Source organism: Oreochromis niloticus, linkage group LG17 (genome assembly GCF_001858045.2).
Source record: "Oreochromis niloticus isolate F11D_XX linkage group LG17, O_niloticus_UMD_NMBU, whole genome shotgun sequence".
NCBI lineage: Eukaryota > Metazoa > Chordata > Actinopteri > Cichliformes > Cichlidae > Oreochromis > Oreochromis niloticus.
The window spans coordinates 33,022,376-33,049,954 of NC_031981.2; the positions used below are offsets into that span (position 1 = coordinate 33,022,376).

General features: G+C 39.3%; 2 protein-coding genes across 2 annotated transcripts; one reads left to right on the forward strand and one right to left on the reverse strand.

Annotated features, from left to right (window-relative positions):
* Positions 1–18,208: 18,208 nt before the first annotated feature.
* ebna1bp2 (EBNA1 binding protein 2) lies at positions 18,209–21,020 on the forward strand. The gene is made up of 9 exons (XM_003452332.5): positions 18,209–18,438; positions 18,707–18,790; positions 18,980–19,152; positions 19,396–19,519; positions 19,825–19,914; positions 20,026–20,101; positions 20,220–20,310; positions 20,429–20,591; positions 20,683–21,020. The coding sequence occupies exons 1-9, from the start codon at positions 18,343–18,345 to the stop codon at positions 20,728–20,730; spliced, it is 945 nt and encodes a 314-aa protein (XP_003452380.1). The 5' UTR covers positions 18,209–18,342; the 3' UTR covers positions 20,731–21,020.
* A 70-nt stretch (positions 21,021–21,090) lies between these two features.
* On the reverse strand, positions 21,091–22,807 carry cfap144 (cilia and flagella associated protein 144). The gene is made up of 4 exons (XM_003452348.5): positions 22,578–22,807; positions 22,156–22,215; positions 21,943–22,046; positions 21,091–21,531 (listed from the first exon to the last, which is right to left on the reverse strand). Exons 1-4 carry the CDS (start codon positions 22,696–22,698, stop codon positions 21,397–21,399), a joined length of 420 nt encoding a protein of 139 aa, XP_003452396.2. The 5' UTR covers positions 22,699–22,807; the 3' UTR covers positions 21,091–21,396.
* Between the last annotated feature and the right edge of the window lie 4,772 nt (positions 22,808–27,579).

A 27,579-nucleotide genomic window follows, 5' to 3' on the forward strand; every position in this document is an offset into this window, starting at 1 on the left:
GAATAAATTTAAGTAGTAACAATTATTCCTCTTTACTTTGGGCTTACAAAGCTGAAGATACGAGGAGACCATTAGGAATTCACACTGTTTCATAATTTAGATGTGTTTTACATGCGTGCACTTCCACTTCTCTGCACATCTTTTCTGATTCAGTGTCATCATTCCTGACCCAGACTGCAGCTCAGTCACCTTGCCAACTGTGATGTATGATACTGAGGCTCATTGAGCACAAATAAGGGGAGAACTTTGTGAAGAGTTTAGAAAGGTGTGCAAATGTGATTGATGATGAGATCATTTTTACCAAAATGGAATCGTGCATTCAGGGCGTTCTCAGGCACCAGTTCCCACATTTTTGAATAACATTATCTTTTGGGTAAAGGGAAGTGAAACAAAATATAGTCAAACACTTCCTCTGTGTTTGGTATATCTGTTCAACTTCTTAATGCAAATATCTAATCAGCTGTTTACATGGCAGCAACTCAGTGTATTTAAACATCTAGATGATCAAGACAAGCTACTGAAGTCCAAACTGAGCTTCTGAATGGGCAAGAAAGGAGAATGAAGTCACTGGGAACATGGCGTGGAATACCAGGTGGGCTGTATTCCAGAAACTGCTGATCTACTGAGAGATCAATAGGGTTTATAGAAAATGGACCAAAAAAAGACTAAATGTCCAGTGAGCTCGAAGTTCTCTGAGTGAAAATGCCAGAGGCCAGAGGAGAATGGCAAGACTGCTTCTAGCTGATCAGAAGGTTACAGTAACTCAAGTAACCACTCATTACAACCAAGATTGTAATTTGGAGATGCATAAGAAAATCTCTGAATGCACAACATGTCAAAGCTTGTACTAAATGCACCACATCAGCAGAAAACCACACATAGCTGCTACTTTTGTCGGCTAAGAACAGGAAACTGAGACTACAGTTTACACTGTGTCACCAAAACCGGACAATAGAAGAGTGGAAAAAAAATTACCTTGTTTGACGAGTGAGTCTCGATCTCTACTGTGACATTAAAATGGCAGGGTCAGATTTTGGTGTAAACAACATGAAAACATGGATCTGTCTTGCCTTGTGTTAATGGTTCAGACTGATGGTTGTGTAGTGATGTGAGGGAAAAAAATTTGGGCCACTTTGTGCTTACTGAGCATCTTTTAAACACCACCGTCTACCCGAGTATTATTGCTGACCATGTCCATCCCTTTAAGGCTATAGTGTACCTATTTTCCAATGGCTGCTTCCAGAAAGAACTGCAGCATGCCAAAAATTTTAAAATCAAACGGGTTTCTTGAATTTAACAGTGAGACAATCTACTCCATAGTCACCTGATCTCTATCCAATAGAGCACACCAGGAATGTGGTGGAATTGGTGATTTGAACATGGACCAAAATCTCTGAGGGCGCTTTGGTGAATGTATGCCATGAACAATTAAGGAGTGCAGAAGGAAAAAGGCAGTCCACCATAGGACTAGCAAGGTGTACCTAATAAAGTGTCCGGTGAGTATAATGTTACATCAGCAGTGTCACGGGACATTAAAAGGTGTCAGTCACTGCATTTTTACACTTTACGTTTAATTAGGTAAATGGGTAATTCTAAAGAGTTCGGAGATTTAATGTCACAACTGCTTAATGAAAGCTCTGATTTTTCTGTGATAATTTTCTTTCAAGTGTTATTTCTTCTCTCCTGGGAGTGTGATACTTTGCTTTGCCAGCTTCACCTTGTCTGCCTCCATGTTTCATTCCTCTCTGTCCTTCTTTCGACTGCTGAACTGGAGCATGATCAAAACCCAATCAGTGGCTCTGAAAACGTGGCCACTGACAACAAAGCCTTAAAACACTTTTCCAGCTCGGGTAAAATAAGACCACAGATATAAAAAAGTGCTCAGACAAAATTATTTCTTAACTGACATAATTTATTTATTTAGTTTGTGACATTTTAAAAATGCAAAAGGGGGAGAGAGCGAGAGATGCTTCTTTCCATTTATCACAAATCAATATTTGGCTAAAACATGTTATTTTGAGCTTTGGGGTTTGTGTGATGAAAGCAGCAATCTTGGAATGCATAGCAAGATTTGATGATGCCCATCCTGCCTGGCATTTACCTGAAAATAATAAACACAGATTCAGGTTTTTTTAAATTCTTTTAGAAAAAAGTACTTTATATAGCAACATCTTCGATCTTGTTATTTCTATATTTTCTTTAAATATTTGACAGAAAGAGCAACAATGAAGTATATCTGACTTCATGAGTCAAACAATCCTCTACTGAACAAGTCCAACAGCAACAACTCACTAGAGACTTCATTACCTGCTGAAAGACTGTGCTTTTAGATGACAATGATAATCTGTTTACAGCATCACAGATAGATAGATGAAAGTTGAGTTACCATATAAAATAAAAGACTAATGGGTGCATTATGAAAACACGTTACCGTTACTTATAGTATGTAATATCAATTAAGTCCTCTTGGAGGAGCTGTTGTGCATATGCTCAGCTTGGAAACCACATTATCCAAAATAGACAGATATACCAATGTATCGATCTGATACTAGGTAAAGAAAGGACCAGTACCAATATCGATACTGATACTTTTAACTTTCAAAGGCAGCTTATGTAGAGGTGACATGACTTATGAGATGAATCAACATCAAATTGCAAATTCTGGACCATTTTATGACCACTAAATAATATTTTTACTTCCACAATAATTATTCAAAACAATAAAACTCAACTTTAAGCTTTTATGCATTTTGACAGTGGAGACCTGGGATGTAAATTTTTCTCATTGATGATGTAAATTTTGGGTCAACTTGTGTTGTTTAAATGTGATATAGGCCATAATTAAAAGAGACGAGGCAGTCAACACAAATAGATTGAGACATTTTTCATAGTTCGTGTTTTTTAATTTCCAAAAGAAATTCTTTAACACAGTTCAGTGAGCTACATACTGAACTTAGAGGAACTTAGAGGATAGAAACCATATATCGCTCCTACTGCACAACTGTCAATCCGATATCAATACCAGTGTTGATACTGATACTATCGATACAATTGCTCTGCTTGCCTCTAATAGAAAGACATCAAAATGCAGGACTAAGACAGAGGGCGAGGTTACCATTCACACTCATGGCCAATTTAGAATTGCCAATTAGCATGCTGTGGACTGAGGCAGAGAGGCCGTATTACCCAGAGAGAACCCACACAAGCACAGGAAGAACATGCAAACTCCACTATGGGGAACCCCACCCTGCCAGTGGCAGTTCAATCCTAAGACCTTCTTCCTGGGAGGTAAGTCCTTTTACCATAGCACCACTGTGCTACTTGCAATTCATAGCTATAACTCTATAAGTCTTAATTACCATGTTGTTGCTATAACTAACTAAAATGTAAAAGTAGCTGCAATGATAAAATGTGCATATTCTTGTCTGTAAATGTTGTGTTAATGAGTTTAACCTTGCCACTTCAAAGGTTTGGCACACTCACACAGGCGTTCCTTACTCTGGCTAATTAGACCTCAGCTTATGTTAGAGCTGTTTGGAGCGTTTCTGAGCTTTCTGAGTCTCATGAACCAAACACAAGGGTCACGGTGTGTACAACTCTTAAAGAGAGTGACAAAAAATAGTTGGAGGCCAGAACCTTGGTAGTTTTTGGGCTGTAGGCCAAATGGTGTAGCTGCCAAGCTCACGGTCAGCTAAGTCACAATAGCTCCCAGGGTTTTTCTCTTCTTCTTTTATCGTTGTTTACTTTCCCTTCCACTTAGGTTATATTTGCCTGTGATTTTTGCACAGGTGAAGACACTGTCTCTGGTGGTTATCTCTTTGGCGGTCAGCACTGTCAAGATGTGTCAATTGATGTCAAAATTATATCTAAATGAACTCTGAACAGTCATAAGTAGTGATTAAGCCACTCATCAGAAATCTCTGCAGAATCTTGCTGGTTTATATATAAGAAGTTTATTTCCACCCACACTGTTTTCAGTGTGTTTTGAAGTGGAACCAGAGAAAATAACAAAAGGTAAACTGCTGAAAGCAATATGCAGAACAAGTCAGCTAAATAAATCATGACACGAAAAGTCTGCAACTGCAACAGATTTAAGAGAGCTCTTGTGTTTGTGTGTTTTGCAGTCGCTGTGAGTCAATGGCTTGGGTTGGGTTGGGTTAACTGAGGACAGGTGTACTTGATTGCACTTCCACTCTGATCTACTAATACTGCGCTCACATTTTCTCTGTTCAGCAATGTTATATATACAGTCCACATTTAATATGGTTTGAGATTAAATGCAATACTTTTATAGTAAATATTCTTTTGTGGTTCTGTGAACTTTACTGTTACGATCCTGCTAAATGCTTGGTCACGTTATCCTGTTTTTCTGTGCAGGGCAGGCCCTACTACTTCTTGCAGTTTGAAGAGAGAGTAAAGAAAGAGAAAATAGGCATATGCAACTACATGATGTGCAGCCATTGACTTTTTTGCACTTTTCCTACAACTCTGTGCTGGACTGGCAACCTGTCCAGGATGTATCCACCTTTTACCTTATGACAGCTGGTACAGGGCTGTGGATGAGCTGGAGCTGAGTTCAATGAGCAGTTAAGAAAATGAATGGACACTTTTACTACTGAGATGTATCCCTGCCATCAAGAGAAGGCCTAAATCAAAACGCAAATTTGGTTGTATTAAGGTGTGAACGGTTCACATAACGTGTACGTAATAAAAATATAAGGAAACGTTTTAAAATGGTACATTGAGATGTATTTTGTGCTGTTATGTTTCCTTCTTTTAAAAAATTGAAATGTGCTCTCTGTACACAATTTATAAAGGCAAGTCTTAAAAGATAGCCTGTAAGCTTTCTTTATATCTTGTCATACAATCTTATAAAAAAAATACATGCCTTTCTAGACCTAGCTACTCTATAATAACACCACAGTGTGTATATTAACAATAACATGAACATAAAACATCAGAAAGGGTCTAAATATACTTTGCAAATAAGCTGGAGACTACACAAAAACAACAACACAGATGGGGCAATAAGTTGCTGGGAAGCTTGAAGGTACGAAGAAACCTGATTTGCAGAGCAGTAATCAGTAAAGATAGGAAGACGGGAGATAAATGAGTGGACACTAAGTCAGTGAGCAAGGCAATTATTTAGGGGGAGGAACACGCTGAAAGAAGGAGAAAGGATGGAGACGAGAGGCCAAGGAGAAGAGGAAAGACAAAGATAAAGAGGCGCTTGGAGAATGAAAACAAACAAAAAGAAATGAATAAATGGAATGAAAGACCAGAGAAAGAAACTGAAGGAGGAATAAATACAAAGAATAAAATGTCAGTGGCAACTTTCATAATTCGCACTGTTGGAATTTTACAGCAATCTCTACACACGCACGTGCACAAATACAAAAAAGAAACCAGTACCGGTATTAAAATGAAAAATGAAAAACCCACACACCTACTGATTATTGTTTAAGTGTGATGTCACGGTATGCATGTGCTTGTGTTAAACTTGTGCCAGGACATGTGTTCAAGTCATTCCCCACAAATGAAAGTGATCTGTTTGCTTGTTGTGAGAGAGTCAGTGGAGCACAGAAGGCCTGAGTACGGACAGATGGACTAACTGGCTGGCTGGCAGGAAGTAACAGGCTGCACGCTTCTTTTTGATTGGCTCTAATTATGATCTACTGCCGTGCCTCCCAGAGATTTGCTGACTGGTTGATGTGAGTTGTATGCATGTGTGTGTGTGAGTGTGTGCATATGCATGTGTATGTGCACACCCTTCTGTGGTGAATCCAAAGTTTTCACAGGGAAAATAGGACAGGCAAAGGTGTTGAGCAAGTAAGAAACAGTTTGTGTTTACATTTAGTTAAGCCATATGGTAATGCTGCAATCTGAAAACAATTTGTCTCAGCATCTGACTGCCTCAGCAAAAAAGGGGGGGCTTTGATTGGTTGCAGTTTATCAGTTGCACGGTATTTCATTGCTGTTAGCAAGTTAATTTTGCAAGCCCACAATCATCTAGAGCTAAACAGCTCCATCATTGAGATTTAATTAGATAATATCCTTTTTTGGCTCTGTTATAATCTAGCGGAAGAATTTTTCTGTTAGTTTTCAGCGATGCACTGATGATTTAGACCCTGCAAACTTAAACCACGCAAAGTCTCTTTTTAAGAAATATGACCTGAGTCGTCATCCAATTTTCACACAAATTCTAGAAAAAGAAATCAATTAAAAAGATGACATTTTTAAAATGCACATAGTCATTTATTTATAAAGGAAAATGAGCTTATAGCACATATCTGTCAGGGGAAATCGTACGCGCACCTCTAGGATTAGCAGTAAGTTTGTAGGTAACCTTAAAATCAGGTGCTTAATCAGGTGTAAGTGTTTTAATTTTAAGAAGTGATCTATATCAAAACCCGATCTTCATAACGCATGTTTGAAGAACTCAGTCATGACATAAACAAATTATATTCCTGTGTTCTTCAGTGAAAAGAGCTGATGCTCAGTGAAGAGTTGCCTAATGCTAGAGTCGCAGTAAGGAAAAGAGCAGCTGAAGGATGCGGCAAGACCAAAATGATCCCGTATGTCAGAGTCAGTCGCCACCTTTAAAGCGACTTTGGTGCATCAAGATGGCGATAAAACAGCAGTTTGCACTTGAATGTGGTCATACTGGCAATTACATGCAATCTGTTTGTGACATTACAGTAATTAATTGTGATAAATCAGCCGACATTGCCACTGCTGTCCTTTGTCCATCTGCTCCTCTCTATGAAGACATTCACAATAAACAGAAATTCACATTAACCACTTACATTCAGAGTCTAGTCAAAACCTCAAAGATTTGGAAAATAAAATCAACAATTCTTCAGCAAATAGTGGCATAGTTGCCACAGGACAGCAATTTAACTGCAAAATGCCTTTGCTGCTCTTCTATATAAAATCTCGCTTTTATATAGGAATATATGCTTCCTACAAAATACACTGCTGATGGCTGTCTTTGTTCACACACAGAATTTGTTAGTCAGAGCCTTTCAGTCTGTGGCACCAAGGCTGTGGAAGAGTCTAACACCAGAGTTACGTTTAGTTGACTCTGTGGATTCTTTTAAAAAGCTCCTAAAAAGTTTAAATAGGCTTTCTGTTTAGAATTTTTATTGAATTATTATTTATTTATTTTGTGTCTTATTGTATGTTTTTATGGCTAGAGTAAAATAAATATGAACTTTATGCGTACAGCACTTTGTGACTCCTTGTCTCTTAAAAGCACTTTAAAAATAAACTTTATTTACTTATATATCTATAATACAACCAGTTGTTGAGTCAAGAATGCATTGCAAAGAGATGTGTCACGAACCAGTCGCGCTCACTGGCACAGCTTGACGCTGACTAACAGCAATGTGTTGGCAATCTGCCTGCATTTATAAATTAGACTGCAATTATTTGCAGACCTTCTTCAATCTATCTGAGTGTGTAACACCCGAGTGTTGCACACTGGCGCAGCACCTCTTGTGAGAAGTGCAATTCCAGTGCAATCACAAAGCTACTGATTTTTCCTAGTCATAAGAAAGATGCTGTCCTATTTTAACTGGAGTGTGACTGAGCCATGATGTTCATGTTCATGACTTCACCATCAGGAGAAAACATGGCATGCATATCAGGGCTGCGGGGAGAAAGCCACCACTCTCCAATAAGAAAGCTGCGGTCCATCTGCAGTTTGCTAAAGCCAGGGGGTTACTGAAACAGTTTTTTGTATTCAAAGGAAACTTTACAGTACTAGCTCATAGGCTTTTTCTATCTGTGAAACATTGCAGTAGTTTGAGCCTTTTTTTGCTGCATTTGGACCAGTGTGGCTTCCTATGAATAATGAAACAATAGATTTTGATTATACTTAAGTTGTTATCCTTGGTGTTAAATGTGTTGGGATTTTAAAGGACTTCCCAAGGGTTAACTCTCAGAACCATCATTAAAGCTAAATAACCTTAAAAAAAAAAAAGGTTTATTAAGTGCATTTAATTTCTAAATTAGGCAGAGAGCACTTGCTTTGGCACAGTTCATTAGGTTTATGTGGGGTGCATGCCCTACGAGGTGAACTACAGACGTTCCTCAGAAGAACTGTCTCTTTATGCCCTTTCCCAATGAGTGTCAAACTCTATTGATGACCCTAGAAACACCCAAGTGTTCATGAAAACTAAATTTTCTAGTAAAACCATCTGCCGAGCAAGTAATTCAGTCAACAGCTTCAGCGTGTTAAATGGCCCTTTGGTTTGATTCTTTTTTTTTGGTCAGACAGTTTTATTGGCTTCAGCGTTAGTATTCCCTCCTCACCCCTTTTCGCTCTTGTCTTTGTTTCTGATTTCCCTAATTTCTTTTTCACCCTCTACATCTTTAAACCTCCATTCTCTTCTCCCACCCTTCTGCAGTTTTGTCTTCCTCCTCCTCCTTTATCCTGCTCTTTTCCTCCCTTCCCTTCCTCCTCTCCTTATTCCCCATCTTTCAGCATGAGCTGCTCTGCATGCCAGGCCTCTCCTCTTGCCTTCTCTTCTCATCCAACCTCTAATCAGATCAATTCACTATTCTATTCACAGGGATATAATAAGGTGATTATGCATGGGCCTCGCACTGCTTCCATACTCTTGCTCGCACACACACACACACACACACACACACACACACACACACACACACACACACACACACACGCGCACACACACACCCTGCCCCTTTAGCACTGATGGAAGTTGACGTTGCATTTCCCCTAAAAATTCTGTGGATGTTCTCCGTCAGAGAAAGCTGGCAACCTGGTGCTCCCCGATTAATTTGTCTCTTCGCTTCTAATCAGTGTCACGACAGAAGAGGAACGCAGAGATGAGAGAATGAGGGAGAGAAGGAGGAGGAGGCAGGGAAAGAGGAAAGCAAACAAGGAAGGGAGGAAGGTCCCTCTAAATGTTTGATTAGAGTCCACCAGGAGACCTCTTCAGATCAAATCCCCAAACTCAGCACACAGAATAGGGGTGATTAAACTTCTATTGCCGTACTTCAGCAGCCACCTCAGCTTCTTTGCACACCCATAATAGCCCCATGACAAATACACCAAGGTTTCAGAGATTGCTGTGTTTGGTGTGTCTTACCCATGGTGCAAACAACAGCAAGAGCAAGAACAACAAACCCTTTAATCAGGCTGATTGCTGCACGTCTTCATTTTAGCATAGAGGTTTAGTAACAATAGCAAAGTAAAGGCGAAATATCAGCTCACTCACACACACACATCACGTTTCTGGCTCTGCTTCTATGGCCCACCTCTGATCAATTGGACCGTGCATCACTAATTTCACTGTCCATGATTCTGTGACAGTGAAATTAGTGATCCTGGAATCTTCTTCCAGGGTGAGCCGATATCAAACAAACTTAAATCAGGTATGGGGATTTCTTTTGAATAGGCTGAAATTTTTGATGATAAAAAACAACACAGGTTGGGATACTTGATGTATTCAGCTAGATGTCATTCTACTCATTTTTGACTACAACCATTTGGTTAAGTGTCTCATGACCTTTTGATTGGCATCTGCTTTTTTCAGGCAACAAGCAATCAAAGGAAGATAACTGTCTGTTATACAAGAACAAAACTGGAGAGGATTGTAGTATCGCTGATCACATAACTGATTAATAGGCCAATCATCCCAGTCTTGTAATTCTGGGACGCTAAAGAATTACCAAAGAATATTTGGCTGCAGGGAATGGTAAAGAAACAAGAGAAGCAGTGACAAAATCCAAGAAGAATACAGTAGGAGAGATAGCTCACAGTTCAGGAAGAGAGAGTGGGTTATTTCACACAGTATTTATGTATTTTGTGTGTGTGCATGTGCGTGTGTGTCCTGATTCAGTGATTCACCGGGATGCTGCATAGCAAGTATGCAATTTTCACTTCATTTAGAGAAGAAGAAAGTCGTTGATAAGAGCAACGGTTGGGGGGGAATCACAGAGAGGTCGTGATAGATAAAATGGCTCGGATGGGCAGTAGAACACCTGGCCATGTGGGGGAATAGCTCACTAATTGGATGGAGAGTGAAACACTCCCATGAAAGCAAACCATGCAGCCTTGTGGAGCCTATTTCTCACGCTGTTTGGGTATATTATAGCTCATTTAAAGCAACAGAATTAGTGTATGGTGGACGCCACTGAATGCAAGATTTTAGGAATTTGGCATGCTTATGAACAGAAACATTTTGTTTGTTTATTAAAAGGCGAATATTTCTTTTAATTGTTGCTGGTCTACTCTGCTTTACAAAAACAGATGCTAAGACACAATTATGTCACTTGGTTGTTCGGATATGATTTGTCACCTCCAGGCGAGAGCTTGGAGGTGACAAATCACATAAGAGAGTTGTGAGAGAGTTCACAACGCTGTCACAACCAGAGATGTAATAAGTATTTCAACCACTGGGGGCCACTGGGAGCTACTACTGCATGCAACTCACTGCTGTTGGTCAGCTTTCATCACTACTGTCTTCTGTTACATTTCCATTATTGATTTAAAAGAGATCTTATCACGCCCAACTTCAGAAGACTACACCATGTGTGCAGAATGAGAATGTACCCAGAACCCCACACGAGACATACTGAAGACTAAAGAACCAAAGTCTGCTGTTTTTTCTCCAAAATAAATGCAATTTAGAAAAAAAATGTGAGCAACCAGGTGAAAAATTAACAACCAGTGTCTCTGGTAATCATATACCTTTTAGCTTGCTCAGTCTTTTCGAGTAAAGGTTGCAGAAGGCATAACTGAAGGCATGCACACTTGTTTTGTGAATAAGAATGTAAGGGCGCTTCATACATAGCTTACCAAATGAAACCAAAATAGCCATTAGCAACTTTTTTTCAGGTTAAAAAATGCCATGACAATAAAGCCATTTTAAATCTGACTGTCAGTTTTCTTTGATGATTTAATCTGTGTGAAGTCACAATGAAGACAGAAGATACGACACAGATAACCTGTGGACATCAAAATTCCCCTTCCCATTTGTTTTACAGCTGTCTGCTCGGCTAGTTAATGGAAAGAGGGAGACTGTTCTTTCACCAGCCCATCAAGTACTGTAGTACAAAGCAGCACAATCTGTATCTAGATGTATAAACATGCTCAGTTTTGTGTTTGTAAATTATAGCTTCACCAAGTACCATGAAGCATTTGTCCGAGTGAAGCACTTTGATATGCATGTTGTGACAAGTACACGATGTCCCTGTGCAGATTTTGTTGCATTGAACCAATACTAATAGCCTTCTTTGCTGAGTGATAATTAAAGAATGCATGTTATTTTGTGCAATTTGCTTGAAATAAATTGTGCTTTCTCACAACAACAAGAAAGGCCTTTATTTTTCCCAGTATAAACACAGCAAAAAAGCACAAAATGTACTGTTTCTATTTTTTTTATTTAACCAGTGATTTTCCATCTTGAATGTAGCCTCATAACTGATATTTGACAAAGCAAATTCTGCCAGTGAATCTGCAATAAAGGGGGGGGGGGGGGGATATCATCTCGATAATGTGACTAAACATATGCATGAACTGCTTTTTCTCTCTAGTATTGACTACTGTAATTCCCCGTTATAGTGATTTATCTTGTCTCGGTCCTATCCTTATCACTTAGTGTTATTCAGCCTGATTCTCTCCAGCAAACTGAGGTTGGGCCAGAAAAAGCTGGAATATAACAACTGACTGGGATGCGACCAGTATTCACTCTTAAGGGTATAAGCCATGAGTGGATTTTTCTGCCCAACACGGACTACTTGCTTTCACTGTAACACTTAGTGACCAAGGTTTCTGCAGGCACTTAATGACCACCTGAGGATCTACAGTATAGACTGAATTATAAAGCACTTTGTCACCTGGCCAGTGGTTACTTTTTGGACCACATGAGTGTCTGTCAGTCAGTGCCCCACTAATGTGCACAAATGGACTTTGTGCTTCTTCCGTCCAAAGCAAAATGTCTGCTGACTTAATGGCTGGGTTGGACAGTGTCAGCAGTCAGCATTTTAGACAAAAGTCAAGGTCGGAGCTCAGGGTCGGAGACCTTTCTGAAATTTCTTGCTTTCTGGCCTCGTCATTTTCAATTCTAGCCATTTCCTCTTTTTTTTTCTTTTTTCCTTTTCTTTTTTGCCAGTTTGCCAAAAGCTTTCTCACTAAGATTCCCTCTGAAAACATCTGCTCTGTATTATCCCCATTTAATTACATTGTATGGTGGCAATCATGTCTTCCTCATGAACTGATGACATGAGATGCGACAGAAAACCCTAAAAGAAATCTAGTAAGTAGAACACGAGTAAAGAATTTCTGTGAAACATTTTCTTAAAGGTTGGCACGGTGGTGTGGTTAGCATGGCTGCTTCACAGCAAGAAGGTCCTGCGTTTGAATCCACTGACTGGTTGGGGCATTTTCTGGATGTATGCTCTTCTAGTGTCTGTGTGGGATTACTCTGGCTTCCTTAGTCTGAAGACATGCATGTTAGGTTAATTGGTGGCCCGTATGAACGTCTGTCTGTCTCTCTGTGTCAGCCCTGACCTGGTGTTGCCTTATGACAATTGGGGTAGGCTCCATTTCAACTGCGATCCATCCATTCACTTCCATATACACGACCTTTTGAACTGCAAATTTACAAAGTTCATTGAGTACATGCTAAAATGTATTTATTCATGCTTGGCACACAGTGTGCCTCTTCTTCACTAGTACATTTCGGTCTATACTCCCTTGCAGACAAAACACATGGACAGCTGCCTGCAGCAGCATCAATTACACACAACTGTGTATTGTTCTTGTAACCCACAACAGACCAAAGATTGAGCAAAAGGAGGTAGATGAACTATGAGAGAATGAACAGATGAACTAAAATGCTGTTAGCTATTTCTGAGAATGACAATCAAAATAAATGCTGATGTGATGAAGTAAACACATCCTACTGCGGTGTAATAGTGTTGGGGATAAACGATAGATTAACCTCGAGAGCTAACGCCAATACTTAAAGTTGCTTAAAAAATGAAGCCAGTATTTTTGCCTTAGAGTGACACTTCTGGCTTTTAGTTCCCAGTAACAGTAAGTGTCAGATCGACTTCATGAAACAGGGTGTTGATCCTGGCCAGAAGAGCAACCTTGACTGATGGTGACTATGGCGCTCCAGGTTCTCAATAAAAGTGATTTTGACATTTGTGGTTTTAAGGAAATCCCTCAGAAGCAATTGCATGGATTATTATTGTTATGTAAAATTTTACTCATGCCTCTTCCATTCAGGGTGAATTATAACCACGGCAATACTGTAGTTGTGCATTACTTTAATTTTTGACCCAATACCCACAAAACTAAACAATTCTCATCTTTCTAATCAGTACTTTTTGGTATTTGAATTCAATCTTAGTCATACACAACCAACCATCTCCAGGCATTTTAAGGTCAGTGTCTAAGAGCATTACGAGAAACTCAAGATTTTCTTATCTTGGAAATAGTTGGCAACAGTGCGTCAGACTAAAAACCCACAATTTTCACAGAAAGAAGCTTCCAACAGGGCAGGGAGCTGTTTGTCTCAAATGGTAAGGGTGGGAAGAAAGTGCAAACAGAAAATATGAGAAATGAGCAACAACAAACAATAAATATAAAAGAGATTTTTAGAGAAAGTAAACTCAAATCAGAATGTAACTTCCAAAAGTCAAAAATGCCCGGGGCACAGGAAGAGAAGGCAAAAGCATCTGGTGAACATGGTAAAAACTCTGCCTGGAAATATGAACACACTGATATTAGCGATCGCCGTAGTGTCTAAATAGGACTTCACAAATGCCACAGGGCTGCTGTTTTCTTTACTGGGGGTATGGCACAACAAAAAGCACAACATGAGCCATGGCATCATCCTCAAATTTAGCTTTGTAGTAATAATATTTGATCTTGAAAAGACTGGCAACATTATAGATGTAAGCCCATTCCTTGGAGGTCACACATGCTACCTGCTTAATACATCTCCTCATGGTTGACAGACAACAGAATATGGCTACTGTGTGGCTAGAGTAATACATGGGTATAGGCCGACTCTTTAGCAGTCAACTCACAGATGTTTTGATGGATGGAGAAGGAATGGATATCCACTCAAGAAAGGACAGATCAAGACAAAATGACCTAAAATACTTTTCCCAGTAATTCATCCAGTGTTGTTTACTTGCACATCCCTAAATCTCCTTAGGCTGATTGAGAGCCATAGGAGCTGAAGCACTCAGCCATCTTAGGCCCAGACATTCATGACTGTATTATTGTTTTTTTGTCCAATCCTCCAGCAACCAGGAATAACTCCAAAAGAGGAGCTTGACAGAGTGAATCCAACTTATTTTCAATCTGGTGTCAGGAAGCAGTCTGTTGCCCTGATATGAAGAGTGACAGCAGAATGGGAATTTAATAGACCGCATTTCTGTCTGGCTCAAGCGATTACAATGACAGAAATGTAAATTATGGGGGGTTTTTTTCTCCTTTTGAAGATGTCTCAGAGCAGGGCTCTGACCATGCAGAGAATGGAAGAATTAAGGGTGGTGATGTTCAAATTGTAGAAATCGATTTCCATCAGAATAGAATGAATGTCACTCTCAGGGGGGCTCAGACAGCCTCTGCTTTGAGGACTAGGAGGATAAAACACTGAAAGAGGCCGATGACATCTCAAATGAACAGCGGCTGTCAGCACAGAAGTCCCCAGTCTACTTCCTATCCTGCCCATCTGGTATTAGTGATAGCGAAACTTCTCTAACCTGCTGAGCTGTGAAATAAACAAAATTTGCATGGTTTAATACCAAACTAAATGTCTCATTAATATGCTAAAGTGACATGAAAAGATCATTCTTCATCATCAGTGTACATAGAAATCAGTTTGTTACTGCTAATTATTACATCTACAGTCATGGTAAGAAATATAAAGTGAACTCTCTTTAAATTCCAGTGTAGTAAATATAATCTGTCCACCAGTACTGCTTCCATAGGAATGAAGATAGTAAGTAGCAGCCAGGTGCTGATAATCAAATGCACTTGAGTCATAAGAAAGTGTGACCACCTCTTTGAAAGCTTTGGCAGTTTTCTGACCTGAAGCAGTCAGGTGAATTAGCACCGTGCCAAGGAAGAAAGACATCAGCAACAATCTTGAAGAAGCAACTGTTGCTCCCCATCAATCTAGAAATGGTTAAGGGCCATTTCCAAACAATTTGAAGTCTATCATTCTGCAGTGAGAAAGATTATTCACAAGTGGAAAACATGACACATTCATGACAGCTACCAATCTTTTCAGGAGTGGATTTGCCAGCAAATTCATCCCAAGGTCAGACTGTGCAATGCTCAGAAAACCTGAAAGAGCCAAAGTCTACATCTCAGACTCTACAAGCATCAGTCAGCATCTTAAATGTTAAAGTTCATGGAAAAACAATCAGCAAATGGCACAAGTATGGCTCTTCTCTCTAAACAGAACATGGCACCATTGCTTAGGTTTGCAAAGTCCGAACAAACCACAAAATGTCTAAAACAATGTATTTTGGATAGATGAGGCCAAAAAGGTGGCGTTTGGATAGAAGAAAGCCAAACACAGCATATCAGCACAAACACCTCATGGGGTGAAGATTTAGGCTTGTTTTGCAGCAACAGGCCCTGGACACCTTGTAGTCATTGAGTCAACCACGAGCTTCTCTGTATAATAAAATATTCTAAAGTCACACATGAGGTCATCTGTCTGACAGCTCAAGCTTGGGTCAACAGAAGAACAACCTCAAGCACAGCAGCAAATCTACAACAGAATTACTGAAAAAGAAAAGAATCAAGGTGTTGCAATGGTCCAGCCAAAGTCCAGACTTCAAACTGATAGAAATGCTCTAGCTGGACCAAAAGACAGCTGTGCATAAATGCCCACAAACCTCAATGAACTGAAGCAGCCTTGTAAGACAGGTGAGCCAAAATTTCTTTGTTACAATGTGAGAGACATATAGTCACTCCGGAAATTATAACTTCAAGTTACAGGTCTACAAGCTATTAAACAATTGGCTCTACTCAGTTTTTAACACATTTCTTCTGCATTTTGGCTCAGTGTAATATATCAGGTGTTGTTGTCTGTCCAAGGTTGCATTTACTTAATTTTAAGACTGGGTAAGGACCAGATGACGTTTTATTAACTGTGTCTTTTCACCATCACTGTATGTTCTAATTATTACAACTGTTATTCTAACACATTTCTGCAAGACTACTCTGAGCTTTCCTGACAAATCAAAGTAATGTCAGTAAGCCTGTAAAGTTGGATCACTTTTGTAGTCCAGGTGTCGTGAAAACGAGCCGCTTATTAAGAAGAAAGCTGTTCATGTTGCTATTAGTCAATCTCAAATGCAACCTTCAAAGAGATAATGAATTTAACTTTCAGTAACATAGATAAGAGCAGCAGTGTCATGTAAAGAGAAAAAAAGTTAGGATAAAATAGGCAAAATATTAAAATACTGCATTAGTTCCAGATTCAATATCTTTTGATGTTTTTTAGTTATTTGAATGGCGTATGAAAGCGAAGATCAAAGATGCTATGTGCTGTTTTGTTCAGTTAGCAGTTCTGATGCACAGTGCATAAGATAGGACACCAGCAACCACCCAGGTAATGACCACACAAAACAGTTTCAATATAGGGATATGTCTTATATTTTTCTTTAAGTTACATTCACACTGAGAAACCTGGAGACCACATAAAACAATGAAAAAAGGCAAAGATACTGTCTGTCTGATTCTGCTTTACTTTCTGGGTGATTATTGATTATCTGTTTCTTTGCTATGTGGCTATAATAAAGGTTTGCAATTACCTTGTCTTCCAAAGAAAACCATATCTGTTTAGCAGCATAAACATAACACAGCTAACCATTAATTGCATTTAGGAGTGTTTTACTCCTCACCACCCGAAAGGGTAAATTATCTCTTAGACTAAGTCTTAGTTTTAGTATGCACACTTTAAAGAATGTCAGCTCTTCGCCTTGCCCTTGGTATGGTTGAGATCCTTGCTTGACCACTTGAGATGAATCCCTTTCAAGTGACATTTTGAGTAAGATCAACTTACTTCCATGGTCACAGGCAAAGCACACCATTAGCATTCAGCACATACGCACTCTGGTTCTAACTGCAAGCCCTTCACTCTACAACTGCTACGTGACCACATAAGATGAACACAAACTGTCCTTCGCTAACATTAAAGTGAATGATTGTGACTCCCATTGGAAGTACTCTTCGGTTTTGGACATTTCAATGCTGATGGCCTTTGCATACGGCATATCCACTGGTTTCTCTCGGGTGCTAATCAAAATGTGTGTGATGTGCACTGGAGAGTTTAAAGAAAAAAGTTCCTTGGGTAGCATGACTAAAGAGGAAAGGATCACAGGCAGAGATCTGTATGTTAAAGACACACACAGGCTACATCCCAAGAAATAAACAATAAAAGAATTTATTTAATTTTGAATGTCTAATGAATGCAGAAACAAACTTTACTCAGAGCACCAGATTTTGGGCTGTCCTGATTTTCCCCACAGACAAAATGTTCATTGACAGTGACACTGGGCCAAAAACGCAGACATTTTTCTCAGTCGTGCCATGTCAAAGTGACAGAAATCGACTCAGGAATTGAGTAATGGAAAAGAAATGTCGATAGTTTCTGTCTTGATGAGGTGGCAAGTGAAAATCCTGAGTCTTCCTTTACACAATAGGAAAAGATTTAAAGTAGAATCTCTAAATTGACGTTAGACTGTAAAGTTCTCATATCGACCCATCCACTGTACTTTCCAGTCTGCGCAGGTGTACAACATCTCCTCTAAGAGGACTTATTTGATATTACACACTAGACGTAACGGAAACGTGTTTTCGTCAAAGACCGTAGACTTTTATACAGTCATTGGTTTTCGTAAACCACCCAAGGCATTTTATTTTATATGTTAAATCAAATTTAAAGACTGGAATGGAATTCAAAACAACATTTTTATCTATATGAAAAGCGGAGATTTCAATGAAATAAGATGATACGTGACTAAAGTTGCATCAGAAACTCTTCAACGAGCGAATCGGACATTGAGTTATCGGATAGTGTGACTTAAACGTTATTTACTTCTGTATTTTTTATTTTTTATTTATTTATTTACTTTTTCTGCGTTGGAATTTTTTCCGGGTAGGAACGATTATTTTTACACTTTTTATCCCCCGGCGAACTGAATAGGTAGGACGTTCAGAGGCGTCACTTCCGCTCCACGTGAAAGGCTCCTTATACTCCATGTGAGGAGCACTGTATATCCGAGGCGTATTTTACGTTTTAATATTGATAGTTCGCATATAGTCATCTCATGGTTATCGGCAGCAAGACTATGGCGTTCGTAGAGGAAGAGGCGCTGCTCGGTCAGGATTCAGAGGAGGAAAACAGTGAATTATCGGACGATGAGGTCAGTTTCCTAACATGCTAGCATCGTTAGCTAACCACATTCCTATTAAGTATTAGGGTTTTAAACGTCACTGTGCCTGCTGTTTATAAAGTTAATCAAACAAACAGAGACCTGGTACTATTATCAGTGTCGGAATCTTTATTTTTCTAATCAAGCTTTTTAGATAGCACGAAAGTTCACGTTTAGTAGGACCGTGTAGTCTTGCTGTAGCAAGTGGTGGTTTAGATAAGTCAGAGTTAATATTATTCATCTTCATTTCATTGCCCAGCTGCAAGAAGCCTTCGCAGCGGGGTTGTTGAAGCCTGGGATGAACGTTCTGGTGGATAAACCGAAAAAGTTAGTCAACAATGTGGTGAGTGGCATCTCACATCTTCTGTTAGTAGCAAGTTATGCTACACAGGGATGATCAACGTACTATAAACAACCATACCACTGTAATAGTTTTAAAGCAGCAATGGAACGGTTCTCGAAATTCCCTGTAAAGTGAATATAATAATATTGTTACTTGTTGTACCTTTATTGATCCTATGTTGTCACACAGGAGGGGTTGAAACAGTGTCTTGCTGATTTTCGTAAAGATCTTCCCTGGGTGGAGAGATTGGATCTGACCAACCTACCAGCTGCAAATATAATTTCTCAAGCTGAAGAGAAAGCTTCAGCGCCAGCCGCTGGAGAACTGGATGCTGATGATGATTTCCAGAGGGAGATGTTCTTGTACGTGACTGTTAATTTAGCTCAGTTTTATTTAAAGCATCACATATGCTTGTATTTTGTAACCACACTAATATAGTTTGGTTACGAGTCAGACAAAGAAATCACTTTTTTCAGCTAAAGAGTTACAAACATGCATACAGTGTTGAATGTTTTAGAGAATAGCCTAAAAAAAAATGCTGCAAAAATACAACACAGCTACAAAGAGACCATTCCAATTCTTTGGTGTTTTTTGTTAATTTACAGCTACCGTCAAGCTCAGGCTACAATCCTCGAGGCAATGCCACTTCTAAACAGGCACAGCATAGCCACCAAGAGGCCCGAAGACTACTTTGCAGAGATGGCCAAATCTGATCAGCATATGCAGAAGGTGAGCCTGGTCTCCTTTATAATGATGCAGGTTCAGTTTTGACAAATATGTTTAAAGCTCAAACTGTATTTCATTACATTAAACCAGCAAAGCATCAGCTGTTTGCTTTTTTTTTTCTCCTTACATGTTCCATAAAACCTGAAACACATAATTACAGTGATGTTGGAATCTAAGTATTAGTTCTCACCCAGATAGTAAAGTAATTAACATTTCTTTGCACCTACTGGTTCAGGACCTGAGTTTAGTTGTTCTTTTGTTCTGTCAGGCTTATATTCATATACCTTTTCATGTGTTGGTCTGTTCAGATCAGGAAAAAGCTGATCTCAAAGCAGATGATTATGGAGAGGTCAGAAAAGGCCAAGAAACTGCGTGAGCAAAGGAAGTTTGGCAAAAAGGTTGGTGACTGAGTTTAGAAATTCTTCTTAACACCTGTAAATGTTATATGTGTATGATACTTCGACTGTACATGGCTAAAAGACTGACTCTAATTTTGAATTTTTTGCCAGGTCCAAATAGAAGTGATCCAGAAGAGACAGCAGGAGAAGAAGGCCATGATGTCCGCTGTAAAGAAATACCAGAAGGGTGGGTGTTTACAAGTGTAGCATGGACGTTATTTCCTTATTTCTTTTATCGTTTTGTCACTATACCACTGTGGGTGCATCACTTATTGAGCACTGAGAACAACATCTTCTCTTTCTAGGAATGACCGACAAACTGGAATTCTTGGAAGGTGACCAGAAGATGAATAAAGAATCTTCTCAGGGCTCAAAGAAAGCAGTGAACAAAAAGGGGTAAGTTTGAACAGCAGTGCACACAGCAGTCATTGCTTATTTTTTTCTTTGCTCCCACTTCAGATTTGTGGTATTTTTAAAATGAAATTCACAATTTCCCTTCTTTTTTTTTCTACAGGCCCAGCGCTAAGAGAAAATACAAGGACCAGAAGTTTGGCTTTGGAGGCAAAAAGAGTGGAAAGAAGTGGAACACCAAGGAAAGCTACAACGATGTTTCCGGTTTCCGTGCCAAAATAGCTCACGGCAAGGGAGGGAAGAAGGGGAAAGGAGGAAAACAAAATGTGAGTCTCTCACACACACAGTTAGCCATTGACAGTTTTATTCAAATCAGTCAATAAAAAAACAAATAATTTCTTTCTCTTTGACTCCCAGAAACGTCCAGGCAAGTCTGTGCGCAAGAAGATGAAGAATCGCTCTTAGAGACTGGCGGGCTGCTCAGCAGACTGGACTTTGCTCTCTGCTTTTTGGCAGGATTTGCCTTAAGGGACTATGAGCTCTTCTTCTACATTTTTTGGTACAATATACCTTTCGTACATGCATCTGGATTGATATGGAGGTCCATATTAATCATATTCAAACCACAGATGGACTGAGTCCGATCTTACAGCTGGGGAAGTTATTCAAAGGGCCTGTAAAGCCAAGAATGGACTGCACACAGCTCCAAAATACAGAGCTTTCCTAAGTTTGAGGACAATGTTATTTGCTGTATATACACTGATATTTGCATCTGTGGCTGCAGTTGTCCCTACCCTAAGGTGGTTTTAGATCCACTCTCTGTGATTACACCTCAGTATCTCCACCTTCTCAATGACACACTGTTCTCCTGAGGTTTGTGTGTTGTTTTACTTTTCTCACTCAGCTTTTTGACTCATTGATTCTCTCCCATGTTACATGACATTTTATAATATTGAGCAGCTGTCAGTTTTGCCCTTTTCCTTTCATTAGTATGATTAGTATGTGATGGCCGTGTTTGTTTTGTACAGACCTGTGCAAATGTTTCCCCTGCAAGTGTTTCTCTAAGAAGGGTCAGCTTCTGTGCTGACACCCGCATGATTGTTTGATGAACAAATACATTTCAGTAGGCATTCAGTCTCTATTCTCTCTCTTTTGTGTGTGTGTGTCTGTGTGTAGTTTAATTTTCTGGCCCAATTCATGGTGTTTGGTGACGTCTGTCATAAATCGGAAGAAATTGAGTCTGGTGTCTTGGCGGGACTCCGGGACCTAGTGGAAAATAAATAAACAGAGTTAAGGTGGATGCACGATTCATCAGCCTACTGGTGTTGTTTACTGTCTTTAAAAAAAAAAAAAAAAAATTCCAAATATCAAAATGGCATGAATAAACGATAAACAAATATCTGTATTGTGTGTGTTATTCTAAGCATCATTGTCAGCCCAGGAATTTAAAATAAGTGTTTCCCTAATTAAAAGAGGAATGTTTAGACATGTTAACTGTGTTCCCATTTTTCCAGTTATTCCACCAATAACTGTCGTTTACAGTGGGGGGGGGGCACATTCTTCACAATTTACACAAGGGCATTTCATGATATCGTATAGTAGTGTTGGGGTTGTCCCTGTTAATTTTTCACACATTTAAGCTACAATTCATTCCAAAATCCACTAACAGAGTTTTACCAGTGGAGTTGACATCCATCCTATCTCCTGACTCTCAGTGAGTGGCATAGAGTACTTCTTGGTAGGAACTTCGTGGGCCTTGCGGAAAGCCTTGATGAAATCCTCTGGAGGCCAAAAAAATCAAATTATAAAACCAATTTGTTTTTTTAATTTTTATATAAACGGAAGAGATGGATAGAGTATTTCTCATATTTAACTTCAATGGAAATTTACCGTCCTCTGGAATCACTTCTGTCGTTCTCCTACACATGGGTTTGTCTGGCAGGACATGCACTGCAACACAGTACACACATACGTAAGAAAAGGAGGTATAAAGTACAACAATCATACAGAGCTCTACAAAAGAGGACGAAACTGCCATGAAGTGCACAGCACTCGTGCTTTTTAGTGTCTGGCTCTTCCTAATGAGCATGTTGGACACTGAATCATAGAGTTACCTTGTTTGCAAGCACTGTTGAAGTGCTGGCGCCGGCCCTGATTTTGGTCCCCTAATCACAGTGAAAGTCAAAAGCCCTTTGAAGGGAAAAAAAACCCCTGGCCACTCACACTTTTGAGTAAGTGATAGTTCTTATTTTTATCATAATTTTTCATGTGAGGGCGAGAAACGGAGCAAGAAGGGAGATTAGCTTACTTACATTTCCTGTGGGGGTTGATGCTGAACTCCGTGTGGAGCTTCTGGTGTCTTTGCTCTTTCCGGACCCGCTCAGCGTGAATCGCGTCCCGATGGACCAAATCCAGTTTATCTTTATCTGCCATGTTAAGAGAAAAGGGTTGGATAATCAGCAGAAAGCCTTTCACTGGTGTTAAGCTACCTATGCGCGTTACCTAGCAACAGTAAACACCACCTCATGCTGGCTACAGTTGCGAGACTCGAACACGCGATGGCGCCATGCTCTCAGATTTGGTCATGGTGGATTGGTAACAGTAACAGTTTATATTAGACCAATTATTAAATCAAATGTCTTTTATTTTGGAGGAAAAAATAACTAACTAACTACTTTTCTTTTCATTGTTATTATTTTTCTAAATCCTCAATAATTCAGTCTGTGATATCAGCAAAGAGAAGTGACGCTTGCATCTGACAGTTAAAGAAATAAAATAAAAATTGAAGATGTTTTGAATTGGTTGGTTTTAAGCTGCCAATTCAAATCAAAGAAGCTTTCACTAGTGATTTATTATGACATTTATTAATTATTAAATACACATAATTAACTTGCCAGTATTGTTGCCTGTTAATTCTCTGTCAGTCTGTTTGATGAGGTCATTTCACCACTACTCTTACCTCCTGGATACTTAGTGGCTGGGCAAACAATATACAATTTCTATGTATGATTATGTGTAATACAGACTCACCATGTGTGTGACGGTCAGTGTAATTAATTCAGTGAAATCACCGGGGTTAGGCTGAAATCATCCTGCTTCTGGTTTCACAATTTAAGACTGATTTGCTTACTCAAATATATATTTCTCACTTTCGTAGTACATTTTAATGTGAAATTTTTAAGATGCTTTGCTTTGGCTGGATTCTGTCAGGCTGAACTCTATGCAGTCTAAATCATTAGCATTTGCATAGTGCAATTGCTATTCAACATCACTTTCGAAAAGATCCTCCTAATGAATTCTGCAAAGAGATAAAACCTTCCATTTAAAAGAAAGATGAGAATCCAAAAACATTTGAGTGTTACAAGGAAATGTTGCTAGAGAGCAGATGTGACATCTTTCATGTAATCCCATTTCTGAACTCCATTTGTGTTCGATTAGAAAATTATAGCCTAAATTAGGCAATGTTGTGAGTCTTTTCATTTGAAACTCTACTAGCTCCTTTAGTCAAGGATTTTGAATATATTTAGTGTGGAGCACTTTGCCCTCAGAAAGTGCTGACTAGTCTTTACAACATATTAATTAGAACCTAAAGATAAAGAAGATATGGAAATAAATTTGATGACACTGAATAACTACCTGCTTTTTGTTAATATTCCATTAAATTAAGAGCAAACGTTAATTTTTAAGAACCAACATTTTTCTGCACTATCAATCATAAAAATCAAAGTTACAGAAAATACCTGTGACTTGATGCCTTCAGGAAAGGTGGAGGCTGATCAAAATCCTGCACATCCTTTGGCTATGAGCCAGGATGCTTCTTATGCCCTTCTTCTGATGCAAGGGCATGGGAAGTCCAGTTTACACTGGATTTCATCCAAACCACTAAACCATGCTGAAAATGTTTGCCTGTAACAAACACTCCCATCAATTCGTGGAGAAAGAGCTAAACCCATCAGTCTAGAAATATCATTATATTCCAAAAAACAAAACACTCTTTTTTTGAATGAAAATGACTTTCAATGAATCTGAAATACTGGAAATGGTTATTGATGACTACTGGAAAATCAATGTAGGTGTACAGTGGCCCATTTATTAGGCCTTCAAGGCTGTGTTTGCTACAAATGGGCAATTCTTCACTGAAAACGAAGAAATAAAATCTGCTAGCTGAGTGTCTGTCACCAGCCCTGGTGCTCCAGATTGAAATAAATTTCATGAAAACTGAAGAAGGAGTGTACTACTCCCTTTACAGAATGCTGCATACTAGCTCTAGGAAAAGAAAGGGAAGGCAAACCTGGGCAAGAAGGCAATGTTTCCATCTCTACTGTGATAAAACAAACACCTGACAGGTCCTCAGCTGATAACGTCATTAAATGGCATGTACAAAACACCAGTCTCAGAATCAACCAGCATGACTCCTGGATGCTGGACTTCTAGGCAAAATGCAAAGAAAAGGCCATATTTGTGCCTGGTTGAAGAACAAACTCTGGATAGAATATGATTGTATGATGCCCAGTCACACTGTGTTGCTTGACAACCGATGAGGTTTTGTGGGAATAGTTTGACTGCAAATAAAGAAAATGCCCATCAAACACCTCCAAATTTTAGGAGGTAATCTCTAGAAAATCTCACTAAAGGTCTCCAAGCCTCTAAGTGCAAACTGGAGTATTTTGTGACGAGACAAACGTGAAAGTGAATCACCTGCATTGCATGTCCACACTGAGAAAATATAGCCACCCCTGTTTACAGTGTGATCTTAGTTTGTACATGTTCTCTTGGGGCGACAGCTGACAGTTCAGGCATTTTGCTCGGTTCACTCACCAGGATTTTCCGAGTTACGCACACAAACACAAACATGTTGATGCGTTTTTGCCGAGCACGCACAAGCCGGCGACTGCACAAATATGTTTGTGAAGGTTTATTGGCCTTGAGCGTGTCACACTAACTGGAAACAAATTTGTAAGAATGCAACTGGAATGACAAAGAAGAAAAGTGACCCAGTGACAAGTGCAGTGTGTTAAAAAACCACAAAAAAGTGAAGTGGCATTTTTCACATTTCCTTGTACCGCCTTTGACTGTCCCTGCACTCTGTGACGTTACAATTCACACATGAATAACGACCCTTTCACATTTATTAAATTGTACTTATGGTTGTGTGATTCCTGTGAAGGCACTGATAAACTTTCAAGGCTGCTGTGGCCTACGCTGTCTGATGACTTCTTACCAATTGTCTCCTCACATTAGGATATCTTATTTAATTTCCTGTTTCATTTGAGTTCCCCTCTTCACCTTCCTCTTCCTCCAGCTCTTTCTCCCTTCACACCGTCCCATCTGCTCATCTCTGAAGCGATCACTGTGCTTTTATGCTCTCCAGTTTCTGTCTGTGTTGATTGTGGGAACTTTAACTCTGTGTGTGTACGTGCGCGGACGCTTCCTCTTGCAGTAACAGACAGCTTAATAAAGGCTGAAATGTTCAGCTCTTGGTTCCCGTCTCATAACTCGATTCGTGCATTATTGGCACTGTGTGAACGATATAATAGAAACAGGTAATAACTCAAAATGTGGAACGGCAGGGCGGTAGATTGCAGCGTGGGTGGGTGACAAGTCCCCTGTGGTGTTTGTGTACGTGAGCGAGGAAGACTGAGCAATATGTATAACGGAGGATGGGAGGGCTTGCGGTGTCAAGCCTCGTTCCCTGGCTCCTGTCACAGTGTCGGACCACGTTATCATCAAAGCAGCCACTGAGCTCCTCAGGCAGAGAACAGTCAAAGGCCAGTTTGTGAGTTTGTTCAAACTCTACTTGCCAAAGGAAGGTACTACAGATGGTGCGTGATTTAATCAAATATGACAACTCTTTCCCATTCTCCCCGTGTGGCATGCAGGTAGAAAGGAATCATTTTATGGCATTTATGTTAACTAATTCATGTTAGGAAAGTGGATCTAATCTCTTTTGTCCCTGAGTGTCAGCGGGAAGGGATCATTTTGTTTGGCTTTAATATGGTTTAGAAGAGATATTAATGATGAAACAAAGTGATGTGAACTGTGATGAAATTATTATCCTGCCATGCTGCTTTGTCAGCCTGCCTCGTGAACACAATTTTGAAATTGTGGCATTTAAAACATTCTTTTGCCAGCGTTCAGATGGTTATCAGGCAAATTCTTTTTTTATGTTTGTCTCTTAACTTTTTTGAACATTTAATTTGGCCAAAATATAAGATGACAAACCTCATGTATGACAAACCTCATGGAAATGCTCCTTTTTCATTCTCAGTCAGATCCACCTCTTAATGCCACATCTGGTTTTTAAACACAAGGTGGTTTACCAGTGGCACTTCATGACCCACTGGTTGATGTCACAGTGTCTATGTGCTGTCTGTGTAAATAAAAATGGACTCTTAGCAAATTTGGTGCTATTCTTAAAGTAAATTAAATGATTGTGTTGCTTTGTCAATGACTGTAGTTTTTTACAGTCATTGTTTAGTCGCGGCTCCAGGTTCCTGTGATATTTCATGATTTCATTTGTTATGTTTTCTTTCTAAACTGCAAGAGTACAACAGAATGGATGGATGGATGGACTGATGGATGGATGGATGGATGGATGGATGGATGGATGGAATTGCTGTAGTCCTGCTGGAAAACTGTTCCACAGTTTTACTCCACAAATGGAAATTAACTATCTATATCACATTATATTGTTTGTCAATTAAGACACTTCAAGTTTAACTTTCCCCTGTGGTTACTGTCCCCATCTCTGTCAAAAAGCATCCTCTGCAGATTTCCTGGTAGCATATTATATGCAATTTATTTTATGAGGTGCATGAACTTCAAAAAAATAGAATGTAAGTGCAGACTCTAAATCCTGCACGATGAACCATCCCGACTGCTCTGTTTTTGGAAGTTTCCATAATGATTGACTTGAACTTTTGAATGTGTTGCCCCAGACTTTTAAACAGTAATCTAAACAAGGTAACAGAAGTGAACAGTAATCGACTAGTTAAAGGTGTTGCTTTTTCTCAACGATATATATCATAATTTTTACTCCAGTATCTTTTATACAGTTTCCAAATTACATAAAATTTGAACAGTAAGTAAATTTATGTCTCGATGCGTGATCAATCATCCAGGTAAGAAAATCACAGAAAGTTAATTCTATTCAGCTGGACACAGCAGTGAGAGAAATATTTCATCATTTGCATAATGACAGAAACCAGCACCGCTGACTAACAATGATTTTAGGCAACGCTATGTCCAAAGAAACAGGATCAGCTTTTTGGGTTCAAATTTAATGTTAACTGGTTTCCATCAAACCATGAATTC

What these genes read in the sequence shown, in the direction of transcription:
- cfap144 (XM_003452348.5), bottom strand. Translation starts at nt 22,698, where the DNA reads ATGGCAGATAAAGATAAACTGGATTTGGTCCATCGGGACGCGATTCAC. An exon ending in CATCAACCCCCACAGGAAAT is followed by an intron (nt 22,216 to 22,577) that starts GTAAGTAAGCTA and finishes ACTGTGTTGCAG; the next exon opens with TGCATGTCCTGCCAGACAAA. An exon ending in AGAAGTGATTCCAGAGGACG is followed by an intron (nt 22,047 to 22,155) that starts GTAAATTTCCAT and finishes TTTGGCCTCCAG; the next exon opens with AGGATTTCATCAAGGCTTTC.
- ebna1bp2 (XM_003452332.5), top strand. Translation starts at nt 18,343, where the DNA reads ATGGTTATCGGCAGCAAGACTATGGCGTTCGTAGAGGAAGAGGCGCTG. An exon ending in TTCCAGAGGGAGATGTTCTT is followed by an intron (nt 19,153 to 19,395) that starts GTACGTGACTGT and finishes GTTAATTTACAG; the next exon opens with CTACCGTCAAGCTCAGGCTA. An exon ending in CTGATCAGCATATGCAGAAG is followed by an intron (nt 19,520 to 19,824) that starts GTGAGCCTGGTC and finishes TGGTCTGTTCAG; the next exon opens with ATCAGGAAAAAGCTGATCTC.